The 16,393-nt window shown below is 50.5% G+C and overlaps 1 protein-coding gene across 1 annotated transcript; it reads left to right on the top strand.

Moving 5' to 3' along the window:
- Positions 1 to 865: 865 nt before the first annotated feature.
- PEX19 (peroxisomal biogenesis factor 19) lies at positions 866 to 14,671 on the top strand. The gene is made up of 8 exons (XM_079958390.1): positions 866 to 1,015; positions 3,649 to 3,758; positions 5,126 to 5,291; positions 9,899 to 9,984; positions 11,318 to 11,479; positions 12,520 to 12,696; positions 12,791 to 12,835; positions 13,491 to 14,671. Exons 1-8 carry the CDS (start codon positions 946 to 948, stop codon positions 13,575 to 13,577), a joined length of 903 nt encoding a protein of 300 aa, XP_079814516.1. The 5' UTR covers positions 866 to 945; the 3' UTR covers positions 13,578 to 14,671.
- The last annotated feature ends 1,722 nt before the right edge of the window (positions 14,672 to 16,393 follow it).

Raw genomic sequence — 16,393 nt, 5'->3', positions numbered from 1 at the left:
CCGTAATCTGAGCATCCTGGACCCTGCCCCATGGTTCCCCTTGCCCTCCACCAAACACCCATCAAGTGGAACAAAAGAGATCTTTACATTTCCCTCTTTCCCAGCCAAATTCATCCCACCCTTTTGTCTTCATCTGGGTTTGTTACTTCTGGAATGGCTACCTGTCTGGCCCTCAGGTATCAGGATGCCAGGGATTATCCCTCAGGCAGAGGGGCTGCTGAGGAGCTGAGCTCACAGGTCTAGATGAATTTCTGAAGTTTCCCCAGTGAGCCAGTACATAGACACATTGATCAGTGAATTCTTACATTTAGTATCGTGCAGCAAAGGCCCTTTGAATAGATAGGAAGAAACTGTGATGAAGCGTTTTGTGGGGACAAGTCACAAAAGTGATAGTTACAGATAGGTAGCCGTGTTGGTCTGCCATAGTCAAAACAAAATAAAAAAATTCCTTCCAGTAGCACCTTAAAGACCAACTAAGTTCTTGGTATGAGCTTTCGTGTGCATGCACACTCCTTCAGATACACAGATGTGTATCTTCAGATGTGTATTCTTCAGATGTGTATCTGAAGAAGTGTGCATGCACACGAAAGCTCATACCAAGAACTAACTTAGTTGGCCTTTAAGGTGCTACTGGAAGGAATTTTTTTCTTTTGTTTTCCCAAAAGTGCTGGTGCTGATTCTGGTAGTGGGCTGCAGGTGCATGAGATCTGCTGGAGGGGCAGCCTATGCACCAATTCCCGCGACGGGCTCGCAAGGAGAAGCTGAGCCCTGCTCAGAGTAGACCCATTGGGCTCCGCGCAGAAGCGGAAGGGCCCCGATCCCGGAGGGCGGAGCTGCGGCGGAGGAGCGGAAGGGAAGGCGAGGCTCCGGCTGGCTCCGCCCGAGAAGGAGGAGGAGGAGGAGGCCGCTTTCCTGCCCGGCTTCCCCGCCTCCCTCCCGGCAGACATGGCGGCGCCCGCCCCGCAAGAGCAGCAGCCGCAGCAGCAGGACGCGGAGCTGGAGGAGCTACTCGAGAGTAAGGAAGGGGGAGACCCCGGGGTAGTGGCGGGTAGAGGGGGACCCACCTCCAAGCCACACGCAAACCCAAGCCCCGCCCCGAAACTGCCCTCTTCCCTCCCCCCACCCCCGTTCACACGATCAGGGTCGCGACACGCGTGTCAGGCCGTGGGGTGAGAAGGGTCTGGGTCTGCCCCACCCCACAGGGGGGCAGGCAGGAAGAGAGCCTCCCCGCAAAGGACCTTGACCTTGGGGCTGCCGCCTGCCAGGCCTCCCCGGCTGGTTTGGGGGGGGGCAGCTGCGTGTAGATTGGGGGAGAGGCTCCCCCTCCATTCCCCACCTTCCCCCCAAAGTGTCTGACACGGGGATTGACCCCCCCCCATGCCTCCCCTGTTCACACATCCCAAAGAGAATCCCCGCTGCGGGGGCGTTTAAAGAGACTCGCCCCATATTTCTCCTTAAAAGGGGCTGCCCCATATACTGCTGCATATATCCCTGCTTAGAAGCCTGTATATGTGTGTGTGTGTGTGTGTGTGCACGTGGGAAGGTCTCTTATAACGTGTCCCAGCAGGAAGAGTTGAAACCCTGCCCCACCTCCCCAAATTAAAATAAATGCCCTCTTGGCGGAGTGGATAGAGACCCCCATCGCTGGGCACAGTGCCCCCCTCCCCGTCCCCACATGACGCACTCCCCCTGGGGATTTTAAAGCAGAGGTTGCATGGCCCTCTGCCATGTAAGACTTAGCTGAGATTCCGGCATTGCAGCGGGTTGGGCTGGATGACCTCTGGGGGTCCCTTGCGACTCCACAGGCCTAGGGTTTCTGCATGGGCTGGCTCAGGGGGGTGAGGCTGCCCTCGGGCTCCTCTGTGGCAGCAGGTGACCCTCCTCCCTGGGGGCTCACCTGGCGCTCACGAGTGCATTTTCTGACGTTTGTGCCTTGCCCTCTCTTGCCCTGACAAATTCGGGATATTACAATATAAGCCCTTAGCAGCTTAGGACCAGGGATCATCTTACGCCATATACGCCCACCCTGCTAAATCTGCAGAGCTGGCACTGGTGCAGGTGCCGTACGGCACCCATTCTGCATCCCTAAGAAACCAGCATCTTAGTGTGTTGGCAGCCACCCTGTGGAACTCCCTGCCTCTTGACAGGGGCCTTTGCTGTGCTCTTTACAGCGCCGGCTAAAAACATTTTTGTTTAAACAAGACTATCCAGATAGGCGGAATGTTTACATGTGCCTTAATTTTTAGCTTATTGTTGATTTTAATTATTTTTTGAATGTTTCCAACAGCTGTTTTTAACTGTTTTCCCCGATAACTTTATTGTTTTGCTTTTTATGAGGATCAATATTTTTTTTAACACCATCAGTGGTATATCGATTTTATGAATCAATACATAAATAGCAAAAAAATAATATTATGATGCGCGTTTTGCTGTGGGGCACATTTTGACCCACCTTTCCCCCAAGGTGGTGTGCGTTGCCCCCCCCCCCTTTAATCCCCACGACAACCTTGTGAGATTGGAAGGCAGCGGTCACACTCCTCCCTGGCGGAGTGGCAAGATTTGAACCCGAGCCTTTCCCAGGACCTCATCCAGCGCCCCTATTCAGCAGGGATTGTTGTTGTTGCCCAACACAACGCTGTGATCCTCTTGGGTGAGGCAAGAGTCTGGAGGTGGTTCTCTCAGTTGCATCACTGTTTTGAACTTTTATCTCCTTTCGTAAGAACTTTAGTGTGTCAGGATCCTTGCAGATTTTCTGTCATTTCGCAGCCCTGCCAAATTGAACGTTTGGGTTCTCCATTCTTTTAAAAAACCCGCTTTTGCTTAGGCACACTGGAGCCAGGATCTGCCTTGAGCTCAATAGGGGCAGGATCCTGGCCTCCGTGTCCCCTCTTCCCACAACGCCGCCTCCTCGCACTCGCTCCTTCCTTCCAAGGTGGAGTCTGGAAAAGAGATTCTTCTCAGGATCTGGGCGGTTTAAGGAGCAGGCTGGAAGCGGATTTGGCCATTAAATTTGCCTACTTTAAGTGAAGAGAGAAATGCAGCCGTGACAAATCTGCGTTCTTTTATGTATCTATATTTCCACCTACGTCCTGCAATGTAGTAAAGAAAGATGTTGTAAATAAGGCACCTTGGAGATTGAAATTATAGCATTATTGATCAAAACGTGGCAACATTCGGCGGACTGATCGGTTATAAATTGCATTTTGTGTGTTTATTTGGAAAAGAATCACTGTGACTTTATGTTACATCAGTCAGCATCACTATGCAACAGATGAAATGTGTGCAAACGGTTGTTCAAAATTTTATTCTTCCACCGCTCCCTTATTTTTATTCAACGCCCCCCCCCAATTGCTTCTCCCACCCCCTGGATCATTACAGTGCCCCCCCAGGGAGTGATATCGCCCCCTTTGGGAAACACCGGGGTGGGGGGGTCTTCCTGCACCATTGTGTGCTGGGAAGCCCCCAGAAGGTGCCTTTTCCTTGGGTAAATCCCACCCTGGGCCCCCCAGCAAAGAAACCCCTCTCTTGCCTTCTGGATTTAGGGGAGATGGTACCTGCTCACGTCTGCTCCCTCGGGAGGGGGCGGCTGTTTCAATAATGCCCCCCCCCGCCTTTCCTCATCACTCTTCTTTCTCTCCCTTCCTTTAGGTGCCCTCGATGACTTTGATAAGGCCAAGCCAGTCCCATCGCCGCCCCCTTCAACTGCCTCCGTCGGGGACGGTAGCGTCTCTGAGAAATCTCCTGGAGATGCTGCCAAGGTAGGGCAGGGGACCTGAGTGCCCCCCTGGGAACGTGGGGATGTGTGGGGCAGCCCCCTTGCTCCCAAGGAGATGGGCCTTGGGGGTCTTGGCTCGGCAAGGGGAGAGGATCGCACATGGACAGGACCTCTGACCGCCCCTTGCTTCTTCTCCCCGTTGCTGAAACAGCCTACAGCTTCTTGATCAGGGGTCAGCAAACTTTTTCGGCAGGGGGCCAGTCCACTGTCCCTCAGAGCTTGTGGGGGGCCGGACTATATTTTGAAGGGGGGGAAATGAACGAATTCCTATGCCCCACAAATAACCCAGAGATGCATTTTAAATAAAAGGACACATTCTACTCATGTAAAAACATGTTGATTCCTGGACCATCTGCGGGCCGATTTAGAAGGAGATTGGGATGGATCCGGCCCCCGGGCCTTAGTTTGCCTATCCATGTTCTTGATCCTGAGAACAATTTGCAGTTCCCGCTCTGTAAAATGGGCCCTTTAGGCCACACAAGAACGTGTGCAGATGTCAGAGAGGGTCGAGCGTGGGGCTGATTTGAGCTTCTAAATAGCTCCTTGCCTTGCTCTCCTCTGGCGAGTGAGCTTTGTTTCCAGGCGAGTGGACAGGAAAGTTCTTATTTTATATTTATATATCTATTTATTTATTTTTTAACATATAAGTTTGAACAATCATTTAACATAACTTCTTATCTTATACAGTAATTTAGACTTCCGTCAACAACCTCTAAAGATTTTCCGTTCTTTATCACTTGTTCTGCATTTCTTAATTTCTCTATTACTTTTAATCGTCCTTATCTAATAATTCTTATCAAAGTCTTCCTTGCAATATTTCACAAAGCCCTCCTTACAGAACTTTTTGCAGTCCTCCTAGTGTAATCTGTTTATCACAATTGCTTTTCAAATAGTTCAAATATTTACTCCAGTCCTCTAAGAATCTCTGATCCCACAGGTTTTGAATCCTTCCTGTTAATTTATCTAATTCTGCATAATCCATTAATTTAATTTGCCATTCTTCTTTCATCAGTAATTCTTCTTGCTTCCATTCTTGTGCCAATAAATATTCTTGCTGCTGTTGTTGCATATAAAAACAGTTTATAATCCTGTCTGTTAATATTCTCCCCTACAATGCCAAGTAAAAATGCTTCTGGTTTCCTAGTAAAGGACAGGAAAGTTCTTGAGAACAGATTTATTTATTTTCCTTTTGCTCCTGGACTTAGCCAGCTGCCTAGGCAAATGTTTGGTGGGCTATTCATGTTGGTCGGTCAGGGCAAGACTCAGGGCTTCCGTCTGCTTAAATCCAGGGTGGTGGGGGGGGCTGAGCCCCACTGCTTGTCTCACCCATTTTGCTTTTTCTCTTCCCAGGATTCCCTCTTTGCCTCGCAGGAAAAGTTCTTCCAGGACCTCTTCGATAGCGAACTGGCCTCCCAGGCCACTGCCGAGTTTGAGAAGGCCATGAAGGAGCTGGCTGAGGAGGAGCCCCACTTGGTGGAGCAGTTCCAGAAGCTCTCCGAAGCAGCAGGCAGAGTCGGTGAGCGAGTTGCTTTTGGGGAGTTTCTTGAGCTCCTCTTTCTTCGCCCCTCTTCTTAGCGGAAAGCCAGGCAGGGACTGAACTTGCTCTCTCCAGCTGGACATTGCTAGAAAGAGAAGAGTCTAGTGCCCAGATCAAGGGAAGGGATAAAAAGGTAAAGGGACCCCTGACCATTAGGTCCAGTCGTGGCCGACTCTGGGGTTGCGGCGCTCATCTCGCTTTACTGGCTGAGGAAGTCAGCATACAGCTTCCGGGTCATGTGGCCAGCAGGACTAAGCCGCTTCTGGTGAACCAGAGCAGCGCACGGAAATGCCATTTGCCTTCCCGCTGGAGCGGTACCTATTTATCTGCTTGCACTTGCTTTCGAACTGCTAGGTTGGCAGGAGTTGGGACCGAGCAACGGGAGCTCACCCTGTCACGGGGATTCGAACCACCGACCTTCTGATTGGCAAGTCCTAGGCTCTGTGGTTTAACCCACAGCGCCACCCGCGTCCCAAGGGAAGTGATAGTCCCACTCTATTCTGCCTTGGTCAGACCCCTCCTGGAGTCCAGTTCTGGGCACCTCCGTTGGAGGAGGATTTTGAAAAGATGGAGCATGTGCAGAGGAGGGTGACTGAGATGGTCAAGGGTCTGGAAGCCAAGGAATGGTTGAGGGAGCTGCGGATGTTAGAATTCCTACTCCGTGACTGCAGTTATGGGATTGTTCTCTATCACATGGCGGTATATGTTTTGACTCCACTGAGTGGGAAGTGATGGAGTCAGGATGTTTGTTTAACTGTGTTCCGTGAAGAGGGACCATTGTCCTTTGTTCTTTTTCTCTTTGCTGTCTGATGCTAGAGAGAGAGGGAGCCATGTTGCAGTGCTCCGTGTGTGTTTATATGTAAATAAAGTAGATTAGCCAAAATGCTGAGTTGCTGAGGTCTGTCACGCGAAATGCGCAAGCTCTGCGAATCCCTAAGTGTGCCGGTGTCTGTTGGCATCGGTCGCTCTGATGTTCGGGCTGAAGAAAGCTTTTGAAGCTCCCGAACGATCGACCAGGAGGGAGAGAACATGCCAGTTGGGCATGTGTCTCTGCCAGGGTCCTACTCAAGTGTAGGACAAGCTCCTGACAGCTTAGCCTGGAGAACAGATATCTTAAGGGCTGTCACATGGAGGAGGGAACTTGCTTCTTTTCTCCTGCTCTGGAGGGCTGGATTCGCACCCATGGCTTCAAGTTACAAGAAAGGGGATTCTGACTGAACTTCAGCAAGAACTCTCTGACAATAATAATAATAATAATAATTTTTTATTTATACCCCGCCCTCCCCAGCCAAGGCCGGGCTCAGAGCGGCTTACAAGCAATAATAAAAACAAGTTGAATGATTACAACTTAAAAACAAAATTTAAAAATACAACATTAAAATATTGAAACATTAAAATATTAAAATGTAGCCTCATTGCAGGAGGAGAAGGAAATGAAAAAAGAAAGAGAGGGAGGGAATCAAATTGGCTCCAAGCCAAAGGCCAGGTGGAACAACTCTGTCTTACAGGCCCTGCGGAAAGAAATCAGATCCCACAGGGCCCTGGTCTCATGAGGCAGAGCGTTCCACCAGACCGGAGCCAGTGTTGAAAAGGCCCTGGCTCTGGTCGAAGCCAATCTAACTTCCTTAGGGCCCGGGACCACTAGGGTGTTGCTATTTATGGACCTCAAGGCTCTCCGTGGGGCATACCAGGAGAGGCGGGCCCGTAGGTACGAGGGTCCTATGGCCGTGAAGGGCTTTAAAGGTCAAAAGCAGCACCTTAAATCTGACCCTGTACTCCACCGGGAGCCAGTGCAGCTTGAAAAGCACTGGGTGAATATGCTCCCATGGCAGAGACCCCGTGAGGAGCCTCTGCAGCATTCTGCACCCGCTGGAGTTTCTGGGACAGCTTCAAAGGCAGCCCTGCATAGAGTGAATTACAGTAGTCAAGTCTGGAGATGACCGTCGCATGAATCACTGTGGCCAAGTCAGGGCGGGAAAGGTAAGGGACCAACTGCTTGATGCGGCGAAGGTGGAAAAATGTTGCCTTAGTTGTTGCTGTAACCTGTTGCTGTAACCTGCTGTGAATAAGAGCTGTTCCACAGTGGAATGGTCTCCCTTGAAGGTTGCGGACTCTCCTTCCTTGGAGGTTTTTAAGCAGAGGTTGGACGGCCATCTGTCAAGGATGTTTGAGCTGGAATTCCTGCCTTGCAGGGGGCTGGACTAGATGAGCCCTGGGGCTCCCTTCCAACTCCACAATTCCCTGAGACAACATCCCAAAATGTGCAGTGCCGCCATCTCTGGAGGACAGGAGCCCACGCTCACACCCCGTCCTTCTCAAAACGAAGACTTCCGCGCTTCTCAGAATAAATGAGGGGGTGCTTTCCCACCCACCCTAAGCATCACACATTTATGAAGCAAAGCTAAGGGGCCTCCATCTGAACATTAGACCCAGCACCTTTCATGCTGCTTTACATCAATCAAGAGATCTTACCGCTATGCTGTTACTTAAATAAAAAATATGTGTTAAAACTGACACTTTGAATAATATTTATTCAAAATTTAAAAATAACAAAAAGAAGAAAAGAAAATTACAAAATACAAAAAACAAAATACAAAATACAAAAAGACATAACAACACCAAAAAAGAAAGATAAAAATAGAAAAAACTAATTAATCCTTTGCATAACTTTCTTCCTTTACTTATTTTCTTGACCTCCTCTCACCTCCCAATTTTGTATTCTAATTCAGATCGTTGTTTCAGCAAATCCTTCCAACCTTATTTTCATTTAAGTAGTTTAACATAACATATTGCAATTTAACATCCTCTCTTTTCATCAAAAATAAATAAATAAATAAAATAAAATAAAACTGACACTTTGAAAGGGGCTCTTTGAAACGAATGCTCTTCAAAAAACACACACACATATACCCGGACTCCCACTGGTTAGCTAAAAATACCTCACTGCCCCAACGAGATCCATGCATTTTCTAACCTGCGTGAGTTCAAACTGGTGTTGCTTTGAAAATGCTGTGTGGGCTTCCAACTTCTGCTTAAAAACCTTCAACGAAGGACAGCTGAATTTGAATGAATGAATGAATTTTATTATTATGGCCACAGACCAGTTCTGGCTCACTTACAATATCAGGAAAATCACAAAACACAGCAGGAATACATTGAATTGCAATTGGGTATAACAGAGACAATTCGGATATAGTGGCAGATAAAAATATACATTAAATCTTGATCACTAAAATAGAACCTAAAATTGTCATTTAAAACCTTAATCATTTTGGTAGTACAGCTTGTTCCCTAAGTTTAATGGCAGTCGCACAGAATTTGGCCCGGAGAACTGCTGTTGCTGTTGCTACACGTAGAATTGCAGAACTGTATGTGGGGACGCAGGTGGCGGTGTGGGTTAAACCACAGAGCCTAGGACTTGCCGATCAGAAGGTCGGCGGTTCGAATCCCCGCGATGGGGTGAGCTCCCGTTGCTCAGTCCCTGCTCCTGCCAACCTAGCGGTTTGAAAGCGTGTCAAAGTGCAAGTAGATAAATAGGTACCACTCCAGTGGGAAGGTAAAGGGCGTTTCTGTGCGCTGCTCTGGTTCGCCAGAAGCGGCTTAGTCATGCTGGCCACATGACCCGGAAGCTGTACACTGGCTCCCTCGGCCAGTAAAGCGAGATGAGCGCCGCAACCCCAGAGTCGTCCACGACTGGACCTAATGGTCAGGGGTCCCTTTGCCTTTACTTTTACAGTTGGAATCACAGCTAAAGGTTCCCTGGCACAATGCCCATCCAGCCTCTGAAAGAGATCTCACCCACCACCTTCCGAGGTTGCCTGCTCCACTATCCAATGGCTCTCACCCCTGGAAAGTTCTTTCTGAACTTGAGTCAGAATGCCAGTGTTGCCCGACTTCAAGCAACTTTTCCGACGGATGGATTTGGGGCACCAGGGCAACTCAGCACAGAATCACGACCTTTGCCATGGCAGCTCATGGATGTTTTGTGGGAACCCCTTCTTCCCTCAAGCGAGTCTCAGGCCCTTGGGTTCTCCAAATTCCCGTTGCAGGATTTCTGGTGCCCTTTCGAAATAAAGACAGGGGGAGCGGTGAGGTTGCACCCCTTTTCAGGCTCCTGGGTGAGAGCAAAGAGGCCGAGAGGGCAGGTGTGTCAGAAGCGGAAGGAAATGATGCTGGGTTATTTATTTCGTAAAAATTATACAGTGCTTGATTGTGTAAACAAACGACAACCCTCAAAGCGATTTACCAAAAAGTTAAAACAGTAAAATCAAGAAAAAAATCACGACAGTGCTTTAAAACTTACATAAGTTGAAATATCAGATCAGATTAAAACTGCTTCAACTTTCTCAGGAATTACGTATATAAATGTGTGTGTGGCTTTATATTTTTGTAACATTTGTCATTCAAGTTGTTAGTCGTCGCTTTAGGTTTTCGTGCACCACTTAAGAGATTTATATATTTAGGATAACTTATTAAGTGGTGTAGAAATGGTCTAAATATAGAAATAATATTTTTTCATTTGAAAACCAAATGCATTTTCCTCTCCCGGGGTCTCTTAAACACTTTTCTCCCTCGCTTTTTTGCAGGAAGCGACTCCAGCTCCCAGCAGGAGTTCACTTCCTGCCTGAAAGAGACGCTCAGCGGCTTGGCAAAGAACGCAGACGACCTCCAGGTAAACCCCTGAACCCCTTTCTGCCTCCCTGGTTTCTCCGAAATGCTTCCTCTGCGTTTCCAGCGGCGGATCCACTCTGCAGACCCCATTTCGTCGACGTCTGTCCCAGTTGCTGCTCTAACTGCAAGCGGGGAGAGCGCTGCTGCTTCTCTTGCACCCAGGGCCCGCTTGCGGGATTCCCTTTGGGGCATTTGGTTGGCTGCTGTGAGAACAGGAGTCTGGGACTAGATGGGGCGCTGGCCTGATCCAGAAGGCCAGGATCGCCATGCGGAGGTCTGCTGTGATAGCAAAACCTCCATGCCCAAGAGCAATCTACCACAGAATAACAGGTGGCGGGGAACTGCGGAGCTGCTGTTGTGCTCAGGGTCCCACTTGGGCTCCCAGCTGGCCACTTTTGAGAAATAATAATAATAATAATAATAATTTATTTATACCCCACACGTCTGGCTGGCTTTCCCCAGCCACTCTGGGCGGCTTCCAACCGAATATTAAAAACAATACAGTGTCAGACATTAAAAACTTCCCTAAACAGGGCCGCCTTCAGTTGTCTTTTAAAAGTAAAATAGTTGTTTATTTCTTTGACATCTGGTGGGAGGGCGTTCCACAGGGTGGACGCCACCACCGATAAGGCCCTTTGCCTCGTTCCCTGTAACCTCACTTCTCGCAGGGAGGGAACTGCCAGAAGGCCCTCGGAGCTGGACCTCAGTGTCCGGGTTGAACGATGGGGGTGGAGACGCTCCTTCAAGTCTACTGGGCTGAGGCCATTTAGGGCAAGCATGTTTTGGGACTACAACTCCCATCATCCCTGACCACTGATCCTGTTAGCTAGGGATGATGGGAGTTGTAGTCCCAAAACATCTGGAGGGCCAAGTTTGCCTATGCCTGGTTTAGGGCTTTCAAGGTCAGCACCAACACTTTGAATTGTGCTCGGAAACGTATTGGGAGCCAATGCAGATCTTTCAGGACTGGTGTTATGTGGTCTCGGTGGCCGCTCCCAGTCCCCAGTCTGGCTCCCACATTCTGGATTAATTGCAGTTTCCAAGTCACCTTCAATGGTAGCCCCATGGAGAGCGCATTGCAGTAGTCCAAGCAGGAGATAACCAGAGCATGCACCACTCTGGCAAGGGAAACCCCCAGAGCAGGATCCTCCCTTCCTTCATGAACTTGTCTGATCCTCTTTTAAAGCCGTCCGAGTTGGTAGCCTCCTATGGGGCAGTGGACTTAGAACGTAGCCGGCGGGGCTGGAGGCCACCGCTTGCCTTTTCCTTCCGTGAAGACGTTGGCTTCCTCGCCCAGACTCCTTAACAGCCGTCCCCCCTTCCTTCTCCCGCAGAACTCCAGCGTCTCCGAAGAGGAGCTTGCAAAGACCATGGAAGGCCTTGGCTTGGAGGAAGGAGACGGCGAAGGGAGCCTCTTGCCCATCATGCAAAGCATCATGCAGAACCTGCTGTCGAAAGACGTGCTCTACCCCTCCCTGAAGGAGATCACCGAGAAGGTAAGGGGGAAGGGCCCACCACGGGGGGGGGGGAGCGTAGCCCAGTGGCAGAACAGCTGCCTTGAATGCAGAAGGTCCCAGGATCAGCCCCTGGCATCCTAAGCAGGATGGGAGAGGAGCGCAGGTGGGCTCAAGGGTCTTAACTCAGTGTAAGGCTGCTCCCTACATTCCTGGAAAAAACAACACTAGAACCATGAGGAGGGATGCGGGTGGCGCTGTGGGTTAAACCACAGAGCCTAGGACTTGCTGATCAGAAGGTTGGTGGTTCGAATCCCCGTGACGGGGTGAGCTCCCATTGCTCAGTCCCTGCTCCTGCCAACCTAGCAGTTCGAAAGCACCTCAAAGTACAAGTAGATAAATATGTACCGTTCCGGCGGGAAGGTAAACGGCGTTTCTGTGTGCTGCTCTGGTTCGCCAGAAGCGGTTTAGTCATGCTGGCCACATGACCCGGAAGCTGTACGCCGGCTCCCTCGGCTAGTAAAGCGAGTTGAGCACTGCAACCCCAGAGTTTGCCGTGACTGGACCTAATGGTCAGGGGTCCCTTTACCTTTACCTTTTGAACCATGAGGACTAGGGACCTGCTTCACTTTTAGTGGAAAGGGCCATCGCTCAGTGATAAAGAGCAAGCAGAAGGGCCCGGGTTCAGTGCTTCTCCAGGTGTGGCTGTCCGAGAGATATCCATCTGAAACCCTGGAGACCCACTTAGTGTAGACCAGGGGTCAGCAACCGTTTTCAGCCGTGGGCCAGTCCACCGTCCCTCAGACCATGGGGGGGGGGGGGAATGAACGAATTCCTCTGCCCCACACATAACCCAGAGATGCATTTTAAATAAAAGGACACTTTGTACTCATGTAAAAACATGCTGATTCCCAGACCGTCCACAGGCTGGATTTAGAAGGCGATAGGCTCGGATCTGGCCCCCGGGCCTTAGGTTGCCTGCCCCTGGTGTAGACAGCCCTGAAGAAGATGAGCCCAAATCGGGCTTCCTACGGTCCGTGTAGGAGCAGCCTGGCCCACCCTCCCCTCTTTTCCTCCCCCAGTACCCGGAGTGGCTGCAGAGCCACCGCGACTCCCTGCCACAGGAGCAGTTCGAGAAGTACCAGGAGCAGCACAGCATCATGGGCAGGATTTGTGAGCAGTTTGAGGCCGAGCTGCCCACCGACGGCGACACGGAGCACAAGGCCCGCTTTGAGATGGTCCTGGACCTCATGCAGCAGGTGGGTAGGGGGGAGAGGGCACGGAGGGCAGGAAATTGAGCCCCCTCCCATGGTTTCCTTGCTGATGCCGCTGCCTGTTTTGTCTGCCTTCCAGCTCCAAGACCTCGGCCACCCCCCCAAGGAACTGGCAGGAGAATCGGTGAGTTTGGGTCGGGGGCAGATGGTGACCCATTTCCCTTCCTTCCTTCCTTCCTTCCTTCCTTCCTTCCTTCCTTCCTTCCTTCCTTCCTTCCTTTCTCTCTCTCTCTCTCTCTCTCTCTCTCTCTTTCTCTCTCTCTCTCTCTCTCTCTCTCTCACACACACACACACACACACTCCTTCTCCCCTGTCTCGCCGGCATTCCCTTCCTTCATTCCTCCAGATGTAGCTGGACCACAGCTCCCTTCTTAATTCAGCCCACACCTTTCCTTCCTGCAAGCCAATCAAAGAATTGTGGGGTTAGAAGGGATCCCCCAGGGCCATCTAGTTCAACCCCCCGGAATCGCGGCGAAAGCATCCCTGGCAGGTGGCCAACAAACCTCTGCTTGGAAATCTCCAGCGAAGGAGAACCAGCCTTCAGACAGGGCCCATTCCTCTGCCAAACGGCTCTTGCTCTCAGAAAGCTCTTCCTGAGGTTTAGTCAGAACCTCCTTTCTTGCAATTTGTTGGTTAACGTCCTGCCCTCCGGCACAACAGGAAATAGTCCATAGAACCGTACAGTTGTGAGGGACACCTGCGGGTCATCTATTCCAACCCCCTGCAATGCAGGGGTCCCGGCTAATCTCCCCCTTCTCTCCATCTTCTTCCTCCTGCAGCCCCCCGGCCTGAACTTCGACCTGGAGGGAATGAACCTGCCAGACGCAGCCAGCTCAGGAGGAGGAGACCAGTGCCAGATAATGTGACCCCACAGAGCGAGCGGACCGGGAGGAACGTGGCAGAGGGGTCCCCGGAAGGGCGTTACTGTGTCCGGGGTTGGGGGGGCTGACTCTCTCTCCCTCCCCACCTCCTTTTATTTTGGTTTTCTTCAATCACCAGGTGCCTAAAAGGGGCTGGGCTGACTGTGTTAATACGTATGTGTGCGGGGGAACTTTATAAGAAAAAATCCAAATAGGATGATACAAGTTAGAGGCTTTCAGAAAGTCTCAAGGGATGTAAATGGACATGCTGCTGCCATCTCTGGGGTCCTGGGGTGTGTGTGTGTATGTGGGGGTGCAAGAGACACCCCCCCACTTCTTTCCTTTTCCTTCCCTGCCCTGGACCGACTCACAGATTGAGCTCAGCCGCCGTGTGTGTGTGTCAATTGCTCCCCTGGTTGGCTCTTGAGGGAGCCAGGCAGGTGAGGGGGGGATGCTGGGGGGGTCAGAGAAGGAGACTATCCCGCCAACGGACCACCGTCTTAGGCCTGCAGTGCTCAGTAACAGCAGGTCCTCCTTTTTTTGCCTGGGGTTCCCTGGAATCTGCCTTTTGGAAGCCGGCCGGCACCGCTCCTTCGAAGTTCTGTGACGGTGTTGGGCCACGCAAGAAGTGTTGCCGCTGGAGCAGGATCCCCTCCGCACCTGGCAGGGAGGAAGAGGGAGCGTCCAGCGGCCCCACCTGAGCCCCAATGGGGATGCCTGGCCGAGGCGATTTTCAGAAAGCACTGATTTAAATGGAGGCATTGAAAACGTCCCTGCCCCAAACAGCTGCTGGGTGCCCTCTCTCCCCACTTTTCAGTACTAACCCTCCCTGCCCCTCTGGTTAACACTGCCCCTCTCTTGGTGCCCCTCCATCTCTGGGCCCCCGGGAACTAGGGCTTGGCCAGAGAGAAAGCCAGGAGAGGTCAGTCGGGGGGGGGGGACGCCATCCTCATCCCTGCCAGGACTGGTGGGGTGGGTTCTGGGGGTTTGATGTCTGCTCTCCTTCCTGAGACGGGCAGAACCTCAGAGGGAGGGGTGTTTGTGTGTGTGTGTAAGAATAATTATTAAAAATAAAGGTGGACGAGCTGATCCTGGACCTCTTTTTGCTTCCCTGCGTTTTCTTTTGATGAAACACTGTGTTTGTGTAGAGAGAGAAGTCAAAGGTTACTCCGGACACCCTGTTTTGTGTGAGAATAATATTCCCTCCTCCTTTTCCTCCCTGCTTTAAGAGCCGAATGATGCTAGGCGATGTTGCAGAGCTAGAAAAGGTTCATACGATCCAGGGGTAGAGCAGACATAGGCAAACTCCTGGCCACGGTTTGGATATTGATCTTCTTGACATTGAATACAGACGTCCATGTCTGGAAAACAAAACATGGCTTTTGATATATACATTAAACAACCCTTAGCATTCAAAACCCGTAATTTTATTACGTACATTTTGTTGTAAAACATTCGATTTTGTTGATATTTTGACAAGTTTTCCTACATACAAATCTATGGTGCAGCCGCATTTGCAATACTGTGCCCAATTCTGGTTGCCTCACCTCCAAAAGGAGAGGGTAGAGCTGGAAAAGTTTCAGAAAATGGGCAGCAAAATGATCACAGGAAGGAGTGAGTCCCCCGTGAGGAAAGGCTGAAGTGTTTGGGAAATTATAGTGTAGATAAAAGTTTTAGTTTAGAGAAAAGGTGAGTGATAGGCAGCATGATAAAAGTTTATAAAATTATGCCTGGCATGGAGAAAGGGGAGAGAGAACGCTTTTCCTCTCCCTCTTGTAACTCTGAAATAATAACAATAATAACAATAATTTATTATTTATACCCTGCCCATCTGGCTGGGCTTCCCCAGCCACTCCGGGAGGCTTCCAACAAAAGATTAAAAATACATTAAAACCTCCGTCATTAAAAACTTCCCTAAACAGGCCTGCCTTCAGATGTCTTCCAAAAGTTTGGTAGTTGTTCTTTTCTTTGACATCTGGTGGGAGGGCGTTCCACAGGGCAGGCGCCACCACCAAGAAGGCCCTCTGCCTGGTTCCCTGTATTCTCACTTCTCGCAATGAGGGAACTGCCAGAAGGCCCTCAGCGCTGGACCTTAGTTTCCAAGCTGGATGATGGGGGTGGAGACGCTCCTTCAGGTCTATTGGGCTGAGGCCGTTTAGGGCTTTCAAGGTCAGCCCCAACACTTTGAATTGCACTCAGAAACGTACTGGGAGCCAATGTAGGTCTTTCAAGACCGGTGTTATATGGTCTCGGCGGCCGCCCCCAGTCACCAGTCTATCTGCCGCATTTTGGATTAGTTGTAGTTTCTGGGTCACCTTCAAAGGGAGCCCCACATAGAGCGCATTGCAGTAGTCCAAGCGGGAGATAACCAGAGCATGCACCACTCTGGCCAGACAGTCTGCGGGCAGGGAGGGTCTCATCCTGTGTACCAGACAGAGCTGGTAGACAGCTGCCCTGGACACAGAATTGACCTGCACCTTCATGGATATTCTGTGAAGCTGAATGCGGGGCAAATAACAGAAAGTCCTCCTTGAAACAACCCAGAGTTGAACTGCGGAACTCTCTGCCACATGAGGCAACCTGGAAGCCTTGAAAGGAGGACTGGAACCTAGAAATAAAAATGGGGAGCCTGATCGTGATGGTGGTTGAACAACAACAACATATTATACTATATAATAAAACAATACGATATATTTTGATTATTGGTTTTATTGTTATTTAGGAGCTGCCGCTCTGCGCGCGCCTCTCTATGGCCCCCTTCCCTCCCACTAGAGCCCTTCTGCGCGCTCCTCTCGGCGCCTCTCCCCTTCCAACCCGGAAGC

The sequence above is a fragment of the Podarcis cretensis genome (assembly GCF_951804945.1).
Source record: "Podarcis cretensis genome assembly, chromosome: 16".
NCBI lineage: Eukaryota > Metazoa > Chordata > Lepidosauria > Squamata > Lacertidae > Podarcis > Podarcis cretensis.
Note: the sequence above shows the minus strand (reverse complement) of the source record. Positions and strands in the feature narration are given on the sequence as shown.

What these genes read in the sequence shown, in the direction of transcription:
- PEX19 (XM_079958390.1), top strand. Translation starts at nt 946, where the DNA reads ATGGCGGCGCCCGCCCCGCAAGAGCAGCAGCCGCAGCAGCAGGACGCG. An exon ending in CTCCTGGAGATGCTGCCAAG is followed by an intron (nt 3,759 to 5,125) that starts GTAGGGCAGGGG and finishes TTCTCTTCCCAG; the next exon opens with GATTCCCTCTTTGCCTCGCA. An exon ending in CGAAGCAGCAGGCAGAGTCG is followed by an intron (nt 5,292 to 9,898) that starts GTGAGCGAGTTG and finishes GCTTTTTTGCAG; the next exon opens with GAAGCGACTCCAGCTCCCAG.